Consider the following 18258-nt stretch of genomic DNA (forward strand, 5'->3'; position numbering starts at 1 on the left):
AAATTGTTCAAATTTGTCGAAATTAAAATTGAGAATAAGATGGTTTTGGAATCCAAAATTAACGAAACGACGGGAAAATTGAAATTGAATTTCAATTCAGTCAAATTACAATGAGTGGTTTTGGAAACCAAAACTGACCATAGCCATGACATTAGAACTTGGATTTGGAATTCAATGAATTGAAATTTGATTTCAATTGTATATACACCATCGAGGCAAACATGGATTAATGAAGTTGGGGCAACAAACATTCGACGAAAGCAACGAAAAATGGCGTGAAGGCAGCCCCATGGAGGGGCGAATGTTCTTTTCCCAGAACCCTAGCTGGTTTTGAAGATCCGGGTCGGATCCGAATCGTGGTTTTGGTCACTGTAAATCACATTATTAATTTAGAATTAATAATATTAATCAAGCCAATAAATTATTTACTATCATTATGTTGAATAATAGTAGTAAATGTGTTTTAATATTGTTTTAGAATTAATATTAAATATCTGTTTATATTAGTTTGGAATTAATATAGATTAGATGATAAATTTATTAATTGGATTATTGGATTAATGAGCAAGAATTTGTTAATATTATTATTTTGGAATAATAAATAATATATATGTGCTTGATGATGATTGGAGTTATTACTTGATTTACAAATTTATTAATTTAGAATTAATATAGATTGGATAAATTTCGTTAATTAGATTAACAAATTGGGACATAATTATCATCTAGAAATGATAATATATACTCCACAGCACAATATTAATTTGGAATTAGTATTAAATATGCATAATTATATTAATTTAGAATTAATATAATTAAATCCACATTTAATTAGTGAATAAAATTTGATTTTATTTGTTGAGCATTATTTGATATCTTATGTGATAAGCATGCTATTTGATTTTATGCTTATTTATTTCAACTATAGTAGTTAGAGACCGTTTATTGTCTGGGTAGGCGGCGCCCAGTATGTGTAGTCCGTGTTATACTATGTCTGGGTAGGCGGCGCCCAGTATTTGTAGTCCGTGTTATACTATGTCTGGGTAGGCGGCACCCAGTAATTGTTTGAAATTTAATATTGGATATTATATTCACAAAATTAGTATCACAAAATTATTCCCCACAAAATATAAGTCTTGTTTTGAAACAAACGCGTCGTCCATCACAATTGTTTGATGCTCCTAGCCTTTTCGACCACGAGTTTTACGCCCTCGCGTTTACTCTAAATCTACAAGGTTTAGGGTCATTCATAGATGCATGGTTGGCATCGTGTGATGGGGTTGACTTGCTTAAATTATTTTGAGTAGCCCTCGCAACCAGAATAATTTATGGACGTATATTAATTAGATTAATAAACCAAGAATTGTAAAATTGTTGTTACAATTGGTTTGGAGGCCTACGTGGTGATATTATTGTAGTCATCAGCCCTCGCAGAGGCTGCAATAATATAGACTTGGATCTTGGACCACTAAAATTTATATTAGATATAAATTCGTATTTTATGTTTGGGGGACATAATATATGTTAAAATTAGTGGGAGCTAATCAATACAATGAAACCTTGTTTGATTAGTGATGCGATTGTGATCTTTGTATGCTTTTCTAATTTGCTTTTCGTTTTATTTTCTGTTCAGATAATATGTCAAACTTATCTTATGAGTGTATGATGGAAACAAACAAATTGACTAGGTCAAATTTCACGGAGTGGCAGAGAGACTGCCCAAAACTCAAGGCACAAGGTGCAATGAGTGGGAGCTCAGCTATGTTTGTCATTGAGATAAATATGTCTATGAATAACTCACAATCCTGGGTATTGGATACCGCTTGTGGTTCACACATTTGTAATAATGTGCAAGGTTTAATTGACAACAGGAAAGTGAGGCCTGGGGAAGTAGACCTACGTGTTGGAAATGGAGCAAAAGTTGCTGCCGAATGCGTGAGAACTTATAGATTAGATCTTCCCTCAGGACATAGACTAGATTTACATAATTGTTATTTCGTTCCAGTTATTTCAAAGAATATTATTTCCATTCCGATGTTGGACATCGAAGGTTTTTCCTTCCATTTTGCAAACAGCAGGTGCTCGTTTTCTAATAATGGATTGTTTTATGGAAATACCTCTTTAGAGAATGGATTATATATGCTTGAATGCAAACGGGATATTCTCAATGTGCAAAATAAAAGACTTAAGCTATGTAATACGGATAATGCTACTTATCTTTGGCATTGTAGACTTGGTCATATCAATGAGAAAAGGATAGCGAGATTGAGAAAGTTAGACTATCTAAATTCATTTGATTTTGAATCATATGGTGCTTGTGAATTCTGTCTCAAAGGAAAGATGACTAATAAGCCACTTTCTGGGAAAGGGGTGCGTGCTAATGATGTGCTAGAGTTGATCCACACAGATGTGTGCGGACCGTTTCCAACTCAAGCAAAAGGTGGTAATTCGTACTTCATTACTTTCACTGATGATTTGACAAGGTATGGATATGGGTATCTTATGAAACACAAATCTGAGGCCTTTGAGAAATTTATAGAGTTTAAGTGTGAAGTTGAGAAACAACTTGGGAAAAGTATAAAAACTCTTCGATCAGATCGAGGAGGGGAATACTTGAGCCGAGAATTTCTTGATTACTTGAAATCGCATGGAATTCAGTCGGACTGGACACTTCCTGGTACACCACAAATGAATGGAGTATCTGAAAGGAGAAACCGAACATTATTAGATATGGTTGATCCATGATGCGTTTAGCTAGTCTTCCTTTATTTCTCTGGGGTCATACTTTATTGACTGCTATTTACATTCTGAATAGAGTTCCATCTAAATCAGTTGAGAAAACACCATATGAGTTATGGTATGGCAAAAAGCCTTGTCTTAACTATATGCGGACCTGGGGTTGTCCAGCTTTTGTTAAGAAACAAATGACTGATAAGTTGGAATCTAAAAGTGAGAAGTGTTACTTTGTGGGATATCCTAAACAAACTAGGGGATACGATTTCTACTGTCCTGAAAATCACAAAGTGATAACATCAAGGAATGTGACGTTCCTTGAAGACAGTTATGTCTGCAAGGAACAAGGTCAAAATACAGTAGATCTTGAAGAAATTCAAGAACCACAAGTTAACAATGAGGATGATGTATTGTCAAATGGTTTGAACAATAACTCAGTGGGAGTTTTTGATGATCTATTGGGAGGGGAAAATACTATTAGAGGAGACCTTAGAGAGACTCTCGAAGAACCTCTTCAAGACAATGAGATGCATCAAATACAAGATGATACAATAGTTGCATCACCTCTACCTCAAGAAGATCATAGTGATATTCCTGGGCCTACTCACAATCAGAATGAACAGCCCAAGCCAGAAGAAAACCAACTCAATAGGCCTAGAAGGATTCGTCGTGCACCTGAGAGACTGAATCTAATGGTTGAGAACCAAGATGATGAAGTTGATTTAGATGATGATGAGCCTAAGACCTATACCGAGGCGGTGTCGGACACCGATCGAGAGAAGTGGCTTGAAGCCTTGATATCTGAAATGGACTCGATGTACTTCAACTTAGTCTGGGAACTAGTTGACTTGCCAGATGGGGTTTACCCCATAGGTTGCAAATAGATCTTCAAAAAGAAGAGAGATGCAGATGACAAAGTACAAACCTACAAGGCTAGGTTAGTGGCAAATGGTTATAGTCAACGCGAAGGCATTGACTATGATGAAACCTTTTCGCCAGTTGCTAAAATCAAGTCCATTAGGATATTACTTGCAATTGCTGCATACTACAATTTTGACATTTGGCAAATGGATGTCAAAACCGCATTTCTCAATGGAGAATTAGAAGGTGATGTCTACATGACGCAGCCTGAAGGTTTTGTATCGAAAGAAATGCCGAATGCAGTGCGCAAGCTAAAGAATTCCATCTATGGACTTAAGCAAGCTTCGAGGAGTTGGAATATTTGTTTTGACAGAACAATCAAATCGTTTGGTTTCGTCAGAAGCAAAGAGGATCCATGTGTTTATAGTAAACGCGAGAATGGTAACGTTGTCTTCCTTATCATATATGTTGATGACATCTTGATTATGGGCAGCGATCATTCCATGATGCAATCCGTGAAAGAGTGGTTGTCTAGTTCCTTTATGATGAAGGATCTAGGTGATGCTTCCTATATCCTTGGAATTAAGATCTATCGAGATAGACCAAATAGGATATTAGGATTATCACAATCCACTTACATAGACAAGTTGCTAAGGCGCTTCTCAATGGAGAATTCTAATAAAGGTTTTCTTGCTAATGGGACATGGCATTGTATTGTCAAAGAAGGATTGTCCTTCTAATGACAAAGAAAGAGACAACATGAAAAGGATCATGTATGCTTCGGCTATAAGATCTATTATGTATGCCATGATCTCTACTAGGCTAGATGTGGCCTGTGCGCTTAGCATGACAGGCAGATTACAGCAAAATCCCGGTGAGGAACATTGGAAAACTGTTAAGACTATTCTTAAGTACCTTAGAAGGACTAAAGAATATTTCTTAGTCTATGGTGGACAACCAGAGTTATCAGTTACTGGGTACACTGATGCTAGTTTCCAAACAGACCATGACGACAATAAGTCTCAGTCTGGATATGTTTTTGTCCTCAATGGTGGAGCAGTGAGTTGGAATAGTTCCAAACAAGGTACAACTGCCGATTCCACCATCGAAGCCGAGTATATTGCTGCATCTGAAGCTGCCAAAGAAGCTGTTGCTTTGTTAGAGTTCGTTAAAGAACTGGGTGTCATTCCGAGTGCTAATAGTGCAATACCTTTGTATTGTGACAACACTGGTGCTGTTGCGCAAGCAAAAGAACCCAGCGCTACGAACAGGAACAAGCATGTTCCCAAAAGATATCATCTGATCAGAGAAATAATTGAAAGAGGCGACATAAAATTAGAAAGAGTACCCACTGATGATAACTTGGCTGATCCTTTCACCAAACCGTTATGTATAGCAAAACAAAACAAGCACTTTGAGAGCTTAGGTGTTAAGCATGTTGGTGGATGGCTCTGAATCAGTGGGAGTTACAGTTTTATATGTCGTAGAAACTTTTTGTGTTGAGACAATATTACTTGATCACATTATATGAAAATTTTATTTTCTATGGGTTTTGTGCACTTATTCGAATAATTGTTTAAAATGTTTGCATTTATTCTAAATATTTGTTCCCTTGAATTATGACTGTCGTTAATGGAGTGAGACATTAATGATATAGTATAATTCTAAAATAGCCCTAACCAATGATCATAAAGAATGGGATATTGATGATATGTTATAGGTTAGCATAGGGTTTGCATCACATTCTTCGAGAATGTAGTTGTTCTCACAACTATGAGATATTAGATACTCGTGATGGACACATGGTATACTTTGGAGAGTATTGGTATACCCTACTATTAAACTGTTTTGTTGAGTGTCTACAGTTTATTAGTACATGAAGTATGTAATAGTCCTTGGATCTGAGGTCATTACACATTTTGTTTGTTGAGTGGTGTGCTTTGACCTTGTACAACGCTTTGCCTCCCCTCGGAGGATTAAGACACGGACTTGTGTTGGGTACATCATAAGATAAATGCAAATGGTAGTTGAGCCAAGAATGAGATTCATTCCTCGATTAGAATTTCGAGAGAACACTCAAATTCTCTATATTACTTGACCATTAAGTCATTGGCCAATGCAAAGATATATTCAATTAAAGTAATTGAATATGATCGAATGGGTCATTTAATAAAGATGAGATAAAGTGATTGAGCTATTTGGATGACATATGACAAATCTTAGGCTCAATCGGGTGGTTCGTGAATGAAAGGATATTACTATAAACTTTGTGTAAAGGCTTGTTTACCGAATTCACGTAAACGTCCTTCATATATCGAGCTACGCTGCCAACGCAGTCTAGGAGTTTTGTGCAGACTTCGATTAGATCGTCGTCGATAATGATGGCCTAAAGGGTCACACTATAAGTGTATTTTGATCCGCTCAAGGGTACAAAGTTGGAACTGCGTATTATATCTAATGCTAGTCCAAGTGGGAGATTGAAAGGATATGGGCTAGATTAGATTAATATGGATTAAATAATTATAGTTGGGCTACAATTATAATTAGTCCATAAGCCCAATAATCATGAAACCCTAATGACTCTTTGTCTATATAATGGTTATTTATTCTCCATTGTGGGAGAAGAGAAATATCGTAACATTAGAGAGAAAATACGTAAAGCTTTGTAGAGAATTTCTAGCTTTCTCTATAGAGCGATTGTACCGAGGAATTGTTCATGCATCGGATCAGAATACACGTGGACCTCGATAGTAGTGGATTCAACTTGCATGAAACAATCGTAGAAGAAAACACAACAACAAGTAAGATTTAGTTCCGTTGTGTATTACGTGTTCAACTTGCAATATGATTATGAATCTAGATCTGTTATTCTTGTCTGCAATTTCCGCTGCGCTCATTAGATGAATACAAGAATTCCTAACACCTTCCACTAACTCATTCCACTCACATTTTATTTAAAACTAATATATACAAGTGAGACCCCTATTCCACTAACTTTTTTCCACCCATTTTTCTTAACATTTCTTAAAACTCGTGCCGCCAAAAAGTGGGACTCTTAATGGTAGACGGAGGGAGTACTATAATATGTTTGCGAGATATTGTTGCCTTATACTATTCCCTCCAAAGTCCAAACCCACCACCCCAAGTCTCAATCTAGCTGGCTCTACTGTTACGTTGTTGAGCTCCAATAATAAAATGCAAGACGAAGGTTGATATTTAATCTTACAAATCCAAACAGTATTTCTAGAGACACCTGAGGGAACTGTTCCCATTTTCATAATTTATTTATTTATTTACTTTTTTGTGATCATAAGAGTGAATACATTTGGCTTGTGCCTAAGCCAGTACTTCCCCATCATGTTTATTGATTAGTTCAATTTGTGTGTGATGAAGATAGGTTCACAATTGATTGAGGCAATAATGGGAATATCAATCTATTCATGTTAGACTACAACTGCGTACGGATAATTTCATGGTCTTACACCACAACACTTGTCTCAACTTTGTCGAATCTTATTATATGTCTTTTTATATATCATCCTGCATTTCTATTTGTGAAGAGACACTTATGGCTACCTAGGTGATTATCAAAAACTATCCCCACCACATAATACTAACTATTATTACAAATTAAAGAGAGGTTTAGCTAATTTGTGTTTCTTAAAACTGAAAAAAGACATTGTACGTGTAATATTATGATTATAAAGGATAATAATGTAAAAAAGAATAATGTTTAAATTTACTTCTTCATCTAAGCTTAAAGTTTTGAATTTATATAAGGTATACTCACGAATTTATGCAACTTGTTTATCTTTCTTAATATTTAGAAAAGATATTAATAATATTCTGTCTATGTTTTTATTAATTAGAATTTAATTTTAAAATTTTCAGTAGTCATATTTTAGCAAGCTGACCCAATTATTTTAATCTTTGCTGGATATGATTTGCAGGGGAGGTTGACAGCCGCACTTTGATAATTAAATATCTCATAGTGATAATTTATTGAAGTTGTAATGTCATCGCATATGATTGTTATTCTGGTCTTCATCGATAAGGTTGGTCCCAAATTAAATGTAAAAGTAATAATGCATAAACAGAAATTGGAAATCCAATTGTGGACCAACGAAATAATTATTTGTAACGTCAATTTTCTCAAATAGTGAGGAAGTTTAAACAGAACAAATGTCTATAACTCAAATGCATGCACATTGCACACACGAACACGCACGAGCACCACTCGCGGGCATATTATGATTATTATCAAGTGGTAAGTGCTAAGTACACAAAATGATAAAGTAAAACTAAATTACTTCATTTGTCCACAAATAATAGTGTTTACCATGGACAACATGAGTTTTTCGTTCATTAAAATTAGTTTTAGTACGTGGACGACACAAGTTTTAATACTATAAAATAGATAAAATAAGAGAGAAATTGAGAGAAAATGTGATTGAAGTATTATTAATGGAAAATGATACTTACCATAAATGAAACGACACGACATGAACACACACAAAGTTAATGAGTTTGGTCCAAGTCTTATTGGGTTTGGATTCTTATCAGATCGACCCAATAAAAATCCGATGTTAGGTTCGGATTACCCGTAAAGAAACAAAATTATTATTTTAATTATTTTAAAAAATATTATACTTTAATATTATTTAAATTTAAATTGTGATGAAGTATTAATCTTGTTATAACAGATTTTAATTGTGTAACATCAGGTTTTAATCGGATAATATCATATTCAGGTCATTGTCATATCGTATCATGTCAAACTAAATTGTATCGTAACATACTAATGTTAATGGTAAGGTGATAATTTTTGACATGACACAAGAACACGTACGAAGTTAATGTCTTGGAACCCAATAAGAACCCGATGATTTCAGGTTGGATTAGGGTTTTGATTTTGTTGGGTTAAATCGGTATTAGGTTAACTCGATAACTACCTAACCTGCATGATTTATTAGCAGTAATGTGAAGTACATTTACACGGAAGCTAATGCTGCTGCTGATTTTCTAGCTCATTGGTCGACAAGGATGTCACTTGAGCTGGACATTCTTTATTCTCTTCCTAGAGGACTACTTAACATTCTCTATTAGAAAAGCTCGAAAACTCCAAGACTATATGCCTATACTAAAGTTTGTCTCTCTTCTATTTGTAATATTAAAAAAAAAGTGGCGACATGTATTCTTTAGGGGTATTTTTGTTAAAAAATGCAAAAATCGATTATATTTTACTCCTTCTATCTCACAAAAATATATGTACTTTTAATTTTCATTTGTCCAATAAAAATATGAACATTTTCATTTATGGAAAATCATCACTATTTATTATCCCTATACATCAAGTTATTTACCACTTATACCATCAATAAATACTAATAATAATGTGGGTTCCACTATCCACTAACACTACTTTAAATACCATTCTCTTCTTCTCTTTACTTTACCAATTTTATCTTAATTCTCATCTCATATCATATGTTAAAATTTTTATAGGATGGATGATGGAGTATTAAAACTAATTAGATGGCTATTAATTGTGACTTCCATTTTAACCATTTCAAAATTTTCCTCTATTATAACAATTAAACACTTCCATTTTTTTCTAATCATTGATATTTAACGTGACATACTCCATTCAATGAGATGGCAATATGTTAGACACCTAAATTTACATGTGCCATAGCCACATAATTCAAATTACTATCATCTTTTTTTAAAGAGTGAACTACATAAAATGTCCCTGACGTTTCCATTTGTTTCACTCCACACCACTAACTTTTTAAAATATCGCCACAAGTCTCTGGCCTTTAACATAATCACGTATCGTATATTTGTAGTCATTTTTCGGACTATAATACCCTTATGCCTTGCAGGGCATTTTAGACAAATTACCAACCCTTGCCAGCCTATTCTGCACTTTTGCAGACATTTAGTAGGTCCTATTTTGCACTTTTATCAAATCAGCAGTATGTTATCTAATAATTGATATTCATTATTACATATTGTTGGAATTTGTTCTCCTAATTAGAGACCCTAGCTGTTTGGTGGGATTTAGTAAATGTCGGGACTCCAATGGGAAAAGGACCCGATGAGAAAATATCGATGGCATTTCTTCAATTTGATTAGAATTTTAAAAACAACACCAAACTTTTGAATTCTTATTTCACATATTTTAATCCCAAAAGTAAATTATTGTTTGCCATGAGGAAATTTAGTACAGCTATAAAAACTACAGGATCTCTGTTATATTTTAGATTTTATCAAATTAATAGTAGCTCGATTTCCATTTTATTATTTTTCCAATAATTATACAGCTACCGTTTTTAGACAGTGAAGAAAATACATTTAACCATTAAAATATGTATTAATTCATCACGAGCTATAGGCGGCCTATCCATCAATTGATAATTCAAATTGCAAAGCTTAATTTAATTTCAGCTCCACCTAAAAAGAATAATTCTCTTTTTTTCATTAATTAAAATATACTACTTGCTTATTTTTTTCAATTTTACTAATTTTACGTTAGAATTTGTGATGAGTCAGTAAGTGTATCATAATTCAACAGGAAACAGTAAATCAATAAATTTAGGGAGAAAACAACAAATAGTATTTGGCCTCAGAAGTGATGTGGCCAATAGTTTTAGGGAGAATTGGTATGCTGCGGGCAACAGTAAATCATGCTCAGATAATTTATCCACACGGCCACACCTAAATACTTTGAATATAAAATAATTCCATTAATTTTTCATTATTATTATTGTTATCATTCAATTTTACAAAATTATAAATTTACGGTTTATATTTTCAAATAGTTTTTATCCCACATTATCTCGTTAATTATAGGTGACTAAGCACTTTATTAATTAAATGGGATAAAGAAAATAAAAAAGGCAAACGATATTAAAAATCACTAGAAATGGATTGTTACGTACCTGGACTATAAATACCATATTAATTAGTATAAATACCATACCCATATCCTTTTTTAAATATTGAAGAATATATCCAAATTAATTGGTGATATTAAAACTATCCCATACTTCAAAAACTACATTGGATGATTCTTATATGTATTGACCATATTTTCTAGGAGTATGTTGTTTTAATTATAAACCATATTTATTTTAATTAATTAAAATACAATGTTATAAATAAAAAAGAATATGGGACACGGCTGCAAAGTGAAAATTTTGAAATGTATTTGTTAAATCACAAATGGAGTCTAGTATAGGTGGCAGCCGCTGACGCACAGTCATCATGACTGACGGCTGACGCATAGCCGTCAAATCGCCACTGCAGAATCAATGTGGTATGACCATAATGCCCTTTTAGGGCTGAAGGGTGTTTTAGTCCGAAAAAACCTGATACATGATTATGTTAAAGGCCAGAGACTTGTGGCGATATTTTTAAAAGTCAGGGGTGTGGAGTGAAACAAATGGAAACGTCAGGGTCATTTTATGTAGTTCACTCTTTTTTAAATGCAGATTCTCAAGCAGCTCGTTATATTATTGTTGTCATCATTGGAACTTTTCTCGTCTTCCAAACAAGCAAAGGCAAGTCTTCTCTCTTGAAATGGGGCGCCTTTTGCAAAGTTTGATAGGAAGATTTGGATGTCACTGTTCTTTGTCATTACATGGTCCATTTGGAATATTCGGAATAATGTAGTCTTTCAAGGCTTGAATCCGAATTGAGATTCTGAAAAGGGGAATTTTTTCTAGCAACTTGGCTTGTGGACTCGGGGTTGGTGCCATGATTTACCCTTCTCTCCAGAACAAGCTCTTGAAAAGTTAAATGATTTGAGGAGATGGTCAGATAAAAGATAGGACTCATATCTCGGACGAACTGGGGAATTGTCTTCAGGTTTGACAGCTTTATTCTTGAGTGGGTTTGTGCTGGTGTTGGTCTGTTTTGTCACTTTTGTAGGTTGTTGTTAGGAAATTAGTGGGTGGCCTTGTCTTTGTTGGTTTGTTTTTGCTCTAGCTGCTTAGCTTTTGTTTTTCTATGTTCTGTGTACCAGATTTGGCTTGCCTCCCTTTTAGGCTAGAGCATTTTTTATTTATTAAAAAAAATACTCCATCCGTCCCATTTTACTTGCATTATTCTATTTCGGCTCGTCACAAACTACTTACGCTTTTATAGTCTAAGTTAGAATTAATGTATTTAATTAATATATTAGATTAAGTTAAGAGCTCATTTATTAAGTGATGTCTCATTAAACTTAAAATTCTAATTTAATTACATTAAAAAATCAATCTCAAATTTACGACCTAAAAGGAAAAGTGCGAGTGACATGGGACGGAATGAGTACGTCAAATTTTGAGATCGAGAAAAAATGAGGGTGTTTTAATGTACTACAAAAACAATCTAAACAAATGTAAATCCAAGATGGTATAGTTACACGAAATATTGCAAATGGAATGGCATTCTCTATTCACTTGGTTAAAAATATTTGTGTATGAATAATAAAATAGGTAGGTGGCGGACCCATACCCGATCACGATATGGCCTCGTCCATGATATTCACACCTACTTGTCCCTACCAATTACAATTATTATTTCAAAAGTTGGATTTACATTTTGGTATGTTTCCGATGTCTGGCGGGGACAAATGGCATGTTCGGATCCGTTGTTGACTCATACATTTCTTATTGTATTCTTTTATTATGTTACGATATATGTCTGAATTAGATCGCATCCACTTTTTTTCTCATGCAATTCAAGTATCATAAGTGATAAACTTTCCACAAAAGAGCAATCACAAAAGTCCTATCGATGAATATGAGGATATTCAAACGAAAATATATGTATGAAGTTTGCTGTTTGATTTGGGTCCGTTAGTAATGTTAGAAAAGTGAAACGTGACAAGCTATTAAGTATTAACTAGTTAGCTACATAGATGTCACATGCTATATATATTTGTTAAGTCAATTCACTGTACTAATGTTTTTACTTTCATGGATAAAAAGTGGTTGATGTTTGATATTTAAATATTTCGATAATCGGACGAGGTTGGATACTCCACATGCCATTGTGTTCAACTTTTGTAAGGGGGACATAAATTACTTCCTCCATCCCCGATTAAGAGTCACTATTTTCCATTTCGGTCCGTCCTCCATTAAGAGTCACTCTTCCTACTTACCATATTTGGACATCAAAAATACTCTTATTGTTGGCAAAATTTACACAAAATGCCATTATTTACATTTAAAAAAAAAGAAATGCAATTTATTTTTTGCAGTCAACTCTCTCATTCACTCTCCCTCACTCTCGATTCTCTCTCTCATTCACTCTCTCGCACTCTCGATTCTCTCTCATTCATTCTCTCACTCTCGATTCCTCCGCCTCACTCACTCTCCCCCTCCGCCTCCCTCCGAATCGATGGACACTATCGTCCCTGAAACACCGACCGACTGGGTTGACGACGACGAAATTGGTCGTCGGTCCGTGGTTCACGGTGTTCCACCGTTCATAGGCGACGACGGGCTGAAGGTCCTATACCCCCCGATTTGTTCTTTTACGGATCTGAAACTGAAGCTCCGTACAAGGGTTTGAACGGATCTGAAACTGAAGATCCGTCCAAGGCTCTCGACGGATCTGAAACTGAAGCTCCGGCTAAGGGTTTCGACGGATCTGAAACTGCAGATCCGCCCAAGGGCTTCTACGGTTCTGAAACTCTACCTCCGTCCCCATTAATCGACGGATCTGAAACTTTACCTCCGACTGTGGTGTTTGACGAATCTGAAACTCAGCCTCCGTCGCAGCCGTTTGACTGGTCGGAGACCAAGCCTCCTTCACGTCCTGTTAATTGGGGGGAAAGTGAAACACCTTCCATTGGTTTGGATGACATCGAGGAAGGCATGGCCGCAGCAATGCAGCCGGTGGTGGAGCCAAACAGGGAGTACACCGACAATGAAAAAGCAATGCTATTCATCATGTTTTCTTGCCTCAAGGACCTCATCTAATTTGTGAGTTTCTTTCTGATTCAAAGCCACCCCCTTTTTAGTGTTTGGAGGCTTCTGATTTAAGGAAAATGCAGCCTATTTCTGATGTACTCCATGTTTATGTGCATTGCTCTATGTTTATGTGATATTGCTCCATGTTTATGTGATATTGAGGCAGTGGGAATTGATGATGAATGTTTATGTGATACTGAGGCAGTGGGAATCGATGATGAATGTTTATGTGCATTACTGTGGCTGTTGTAAGTGTAATGTGTTGCCCCTATGCCTTGTGTTGTTGTCCATATGCCCTGTAATGAAGCTTTTCCGAGGGAAAGCTCAGTCTCCCCTGTGTATGGTTTGGAGGCTGTGTTAGAGTCCTCTGAGGTCCCTATGCATTGTGTTGTTGTCCATATGCCCTGTGATGAAGCTTTTCTGAGTACTTAGCTCAGCCACCCATGTGTATGGTTTGGAGGCTGTGTTAGTGTCCTCTGAGGTCCCTATGCATTGTGTTGTTGTCCATATGCCCTGTGATGAAGCTTTTCTGAGGGAAATGTAAAATAAGCCACCCCCATTGAATCTTCCAAATTCTCAGTGCTGTCCTTTTATGGATGTTGAATCTTTTGACTGCCTCTGTAAAGGAACCTCTTGGCAGCACTCCAGCTTTACTTTGCTGTAGAAGAAACTACACAATGAGGTTTTTTTCTTGGCTGTTCAATGCTAATGAGACCCACTGCCTTCCACCCTGCCCCTGCTCCTGATGCTCCTGCTCATGGTATAACTCTCGGACCACCTCAAGCTCCATTGTCCAGTGATGAAGATTTTCTGAGGGTAGTTCACTTTAAATAGGTTTTCCTTTTTTTGTTTTGGTTGGTGGAAGTAAATGAAGTAGAAATGAATGTATTTATAGGAGTTGGTGGACTTTGAAATTCCTTGTAAATGTTCCCTCCTTGGTTGTACAAAATCCCTCCATGGAATGAAATTGGCATTCCCTCCTTATTTTTTGGCAGGAGTTTGAATTTGAACCCTTTTTTCAATCATCTTCTCTCTTCATTTCAATGGTAGTGTTTCCATTCAATTTTGCTAACACCAAGTTTAATTAATCAAGTATAATCAATGGAATTTATTTAATCACTACAACCATTATCTAATCCTCCAAAATTTATTTGCACATTGAATAGTTCAAACAAATTTATTACACAAAAAGTCAAAGAGGTCCCACATTTCACTGCCTAACTTCATTTATTACACCACACATTCAAACACTTCCTTGTAGACGGAGGGAGTATTATACTATTTATTAGTATTAGTATTTAATATTTTCTCCATTCATAAAATTGTTTCCGAGTTTGAATTAATCGTAGTAAGGCTAAATAAATGGAAAACGTTTGAGCAAATGAAAAAAATGTAGATAATTGAAGAAAGATCAATAAGAAACAAAATTGAATATGTGTGCAATTTTTGGGGATGTTAAGCTGTGAAAACTTTGTGCGCAATTTTTGAGCTTTAAGAGATGTTGTTATGGGATGTATTAGTTTTTTTATTTGGTGGAATTAGTTACAATCCAAATATTAAATCTTACCTTAATCGAAAAGCCATTATAATCATAATAAAGACCTTGTGATTTGTGCATTGATGTTAGCTTTTGTTGATAGTTTTGTTTGGGTTTAGTAGTAAGACCAAATAGATTTAAAGTATAGAATAGTGGGGTCTCTTTATGATTTAGCAACGATGGCTAGGAAAACTAGAGTCATACACTTTAAATGATAAAAGATAATATGATTCTTTTTTGTTGGTGTACTGATTGATTAAATTGGTCTTATTTTATGATTATATCTGATGAAAGTGTTTTTCCAAATGAAATTCATCTGGAGCTTTGAAATCAGATGCGAGATCGACTTATTCAACGAAATCATGATGGTAGAACATAAATAACGTTAATTTGTCTAAGTCCACAATAAATGATTTTATTTATCATGAGGAGAAGCTGTACAAAATTTTATTTAATTTATTCCATCTACATATAGGCTGTCCCATTTAATTTCTACTTCTACACTACGATCAAATATTGCTGTCGAGCTTCAATCCTAATCTCCTCTTTCATTTTCCTAATAAACTCATCAAACTTCTTGTTCAACTCCTCCGTGCTAACTCTCATATCGCTCACCACCGAAGCCGACTCCTCTACGCCTTCACTTTCTTCATCGTCTTCGTCTCCATCTTCATCTTCGTTCCGATCTTCACACACCATTTCAGTCTCTATGATCTCATCCGCTGCATTCTGAGAGGCGCGGTCGTCTTGAACCTTTACCTCGATCTCCTCTATAACTACAGAGGCATTCGACGAATTGTGATCATATTCGACGTTAAAAAAACAATCTTCGCGGTCGAAATTGTCTCGGGCTGAGGTGTTGAGGTTGACGTTGAGGTTTTTGGCCAAAAATGCGAGGATGCCGTTGAAGAGTAAAAACATGCATTTTCTCTCACTCAGAGATGGAAATATGGAGGAGTAGTAGAACTGAAATATTATGGAAAATAGTGAGAAATAGGAAACTAGGAAAGAAATTATGGAAATTGGGACAAGAAATTGAAGTGTTTTTTTGAGATAGAAATTGTTAGTTTGGTTGGTTGGCTTATCAATGATATAGTAGTAGTTTGCATCCTTGTGGTTCTGGGCCATCTCTCTCCCAATTAGTTTGTTTTTTCAGTGGTAGGGTTGGGAGAAAGAAATTGGGGTTAGTTTGAATAATTGGTGGTGGAGACAAGGGAGAAAAGCTAAAGGGGTATATATAGCACAAGAGTGGCCATAATTATTGGGGACTGGATTTTTCCATGGATCAATATGATTGATTGTAGCATGCATGTGCGAGTTTAGATATTATGATTCTAGTAGCTTTACCTCCATGATTGATAGGCAATGGCCAAGATTGAAACTTGAAGAAAATTTAAAATAAAAGATGATTTACTTTAGTTACTTTAAAGTAAAATTGGTGTTTCACTATGAGAAATATATAAGGTTGGTTAAAATAAATATGCTATTAATATTAGAACATGATAATAGTAAGTATATACTTCGTTCGTGTCAAGTTAGTTGAGTTGTATTCGGTTTCGAATTGTCCCAAATTAGTTGAGTCATTTCATTTTATGACAAAAACAAAATATATAGTAAATTACTTCTCATGTCCCTCATTACGTGTCCCACTTTGATCCGTCACGGATTTTAATGGAAAGGAAAGTAGGCTGAAAAAGTTAATGGTATGTGAATTTTATTTTTATATATTAATTTCATAATAAAATATGAGTAAAATGAATCAGTGGAATGTGGGGTCCAGTACCAAAAATAGTTAAATGAAGTGGGACAATTAATAACAGACGAACCAAAATGAAAAACTGACACATAAATGGGGACCGGGTGGAGTACTTTATTGTCTCTCTTAATATACTATCTCCTTATCTCTTACTTTATTCTATTTCTTATTTTGTTTTTATCAGTATTTAACTAATTAACCAAATAAAAATTTCTTAAATTTCGTACCTAAAAAAATGTCTCAATTAACGTGGGATGGAAGATATACTATACATTTTTAGAGAAAAGCATACTAGAAAGAATAAAATTTAGGAAGTACATTACATATATATACAGTATGTGGTAAATATTTAGAGTTCGGACCAACCGGAGCCTTCCCTTTCGCTTATCTTTTCACCGCCGTTGCCCTAGTCCCCATTGGACGGCTTTGAATGTTAGGAGATGAGGCAGATTCATTTCCCGTCATGTGAAGGTGAATTGATTCACCTTCCACGCTCGTGGAATAGCCACTGAAAACCGAGACATTGGTTGTCTTCAGTGCCTCAGCCTCATCGCTGAATTTGGGGCTCTTTGAAAATCATGTTCCCCTCCTGGTAGAAGAGGTCCTTCGCCTTTAAGACAATGTCGACAATAATGTGGCCACTAGGTCACGTCTTCTTGTGATAGTGTTTATAGGTGACATCCTAGGATGATGATCATGGATTCATGAACACCATTTCAGGCTGGTATTGCAAATATGGAGAGACAAGTTGTTATATACTAAGCTTACTAAAGGTGCGTTATGGTTATTAGAGGTTGCTTTTTTGGGTTATACTCCCTTCGTCCCACTTTTGGTGTAACGTCCCACTTTTTGAACCCTATTTCTTTTTTGCATTTAATGCCGTGAAGTTCATGAATTAAATATCGAGTGGAATTGATCACGTGACTTGGCTTTTTGAGTAATTGATGATTTATGATAATTATTATTCGGATATTTAGAATTCTTGGCAAGACACGAGAACTTGTTTTATGGGTTAAAATCACGATGGTGAATCACAATGTGAACTTACATAATTTCCTCCCATTAGAAATATTTATTAGACTCAATTTCATGTTGGATCCGATGAATTAAATAATCTATAAAAATTCAATCTTGTGAAAAGTAAATAGTGGGCTACACAATTTATATAAATTACAAAAAGGCTTGAGCCCAATCTAACGTTATTTAAATCATATCCCTAGCCCAACTCCCAATTCCTCCCTCCCAACTTTTTCACGCCAAAATCAATTTCTCCTCCTCTATTTCACGCGCTGCACCTTATTCTGCAAAATCTCATTCCAAAACCAATGAAGTCTCCTTTTTATTTAGCAATCAAATACCAAATTTCCTCCCTCCCACGTCACGCTCCTTCTCCTCTGCAATCTGCA

General features: G+C 35.2%; 1 protein-coding gene across 1 annotated transcript; it reads right to left on the bottom strand.

The window, feature by feature from the left end:
* Positions 1 to 15485: 15485 nt before the first annotated feature.
* Positions 15486 to 16284, bottom strand: LOC121783967. Its single transcript, XM_042182152.1, has one exon. It carries the CDS (start codon positions 16222 to 16224, stop codon positions 15595 to 15597), a length of 630 nt encoding a protein of 209 aa, XP_042038086.1. The 5' UTR covers positions 16225 to 16284; the 3' UTR covers positions 15486 to 15594.
* Positions 16285 to 18258: the final 1974 nt, after the last annotated feature.

Source organism: Salvia splendens, chromosome 21 (assembly GCF_004379255.2).
Source record: "Salvia splendens isolate huo1 chromosome 21, SspV2, whole genome shotgun sequence".
NCBI classification, from domain to species: Eukaryota; Viridiplantae; Streptophyta; class Magnoliopsida; order Lamiales; family Lamiaceae; genus Salvia; species Salvia splendens.

Excerpts from the sequence above, each read along its gene's own strand:
- LOC121783967 (XM_042182152.1), bottom strand. The coding sequence starts at position 16,224 with ATGGCCCAGAACCACAAGGATGCAAACTACTACTATATCATTGATAAG.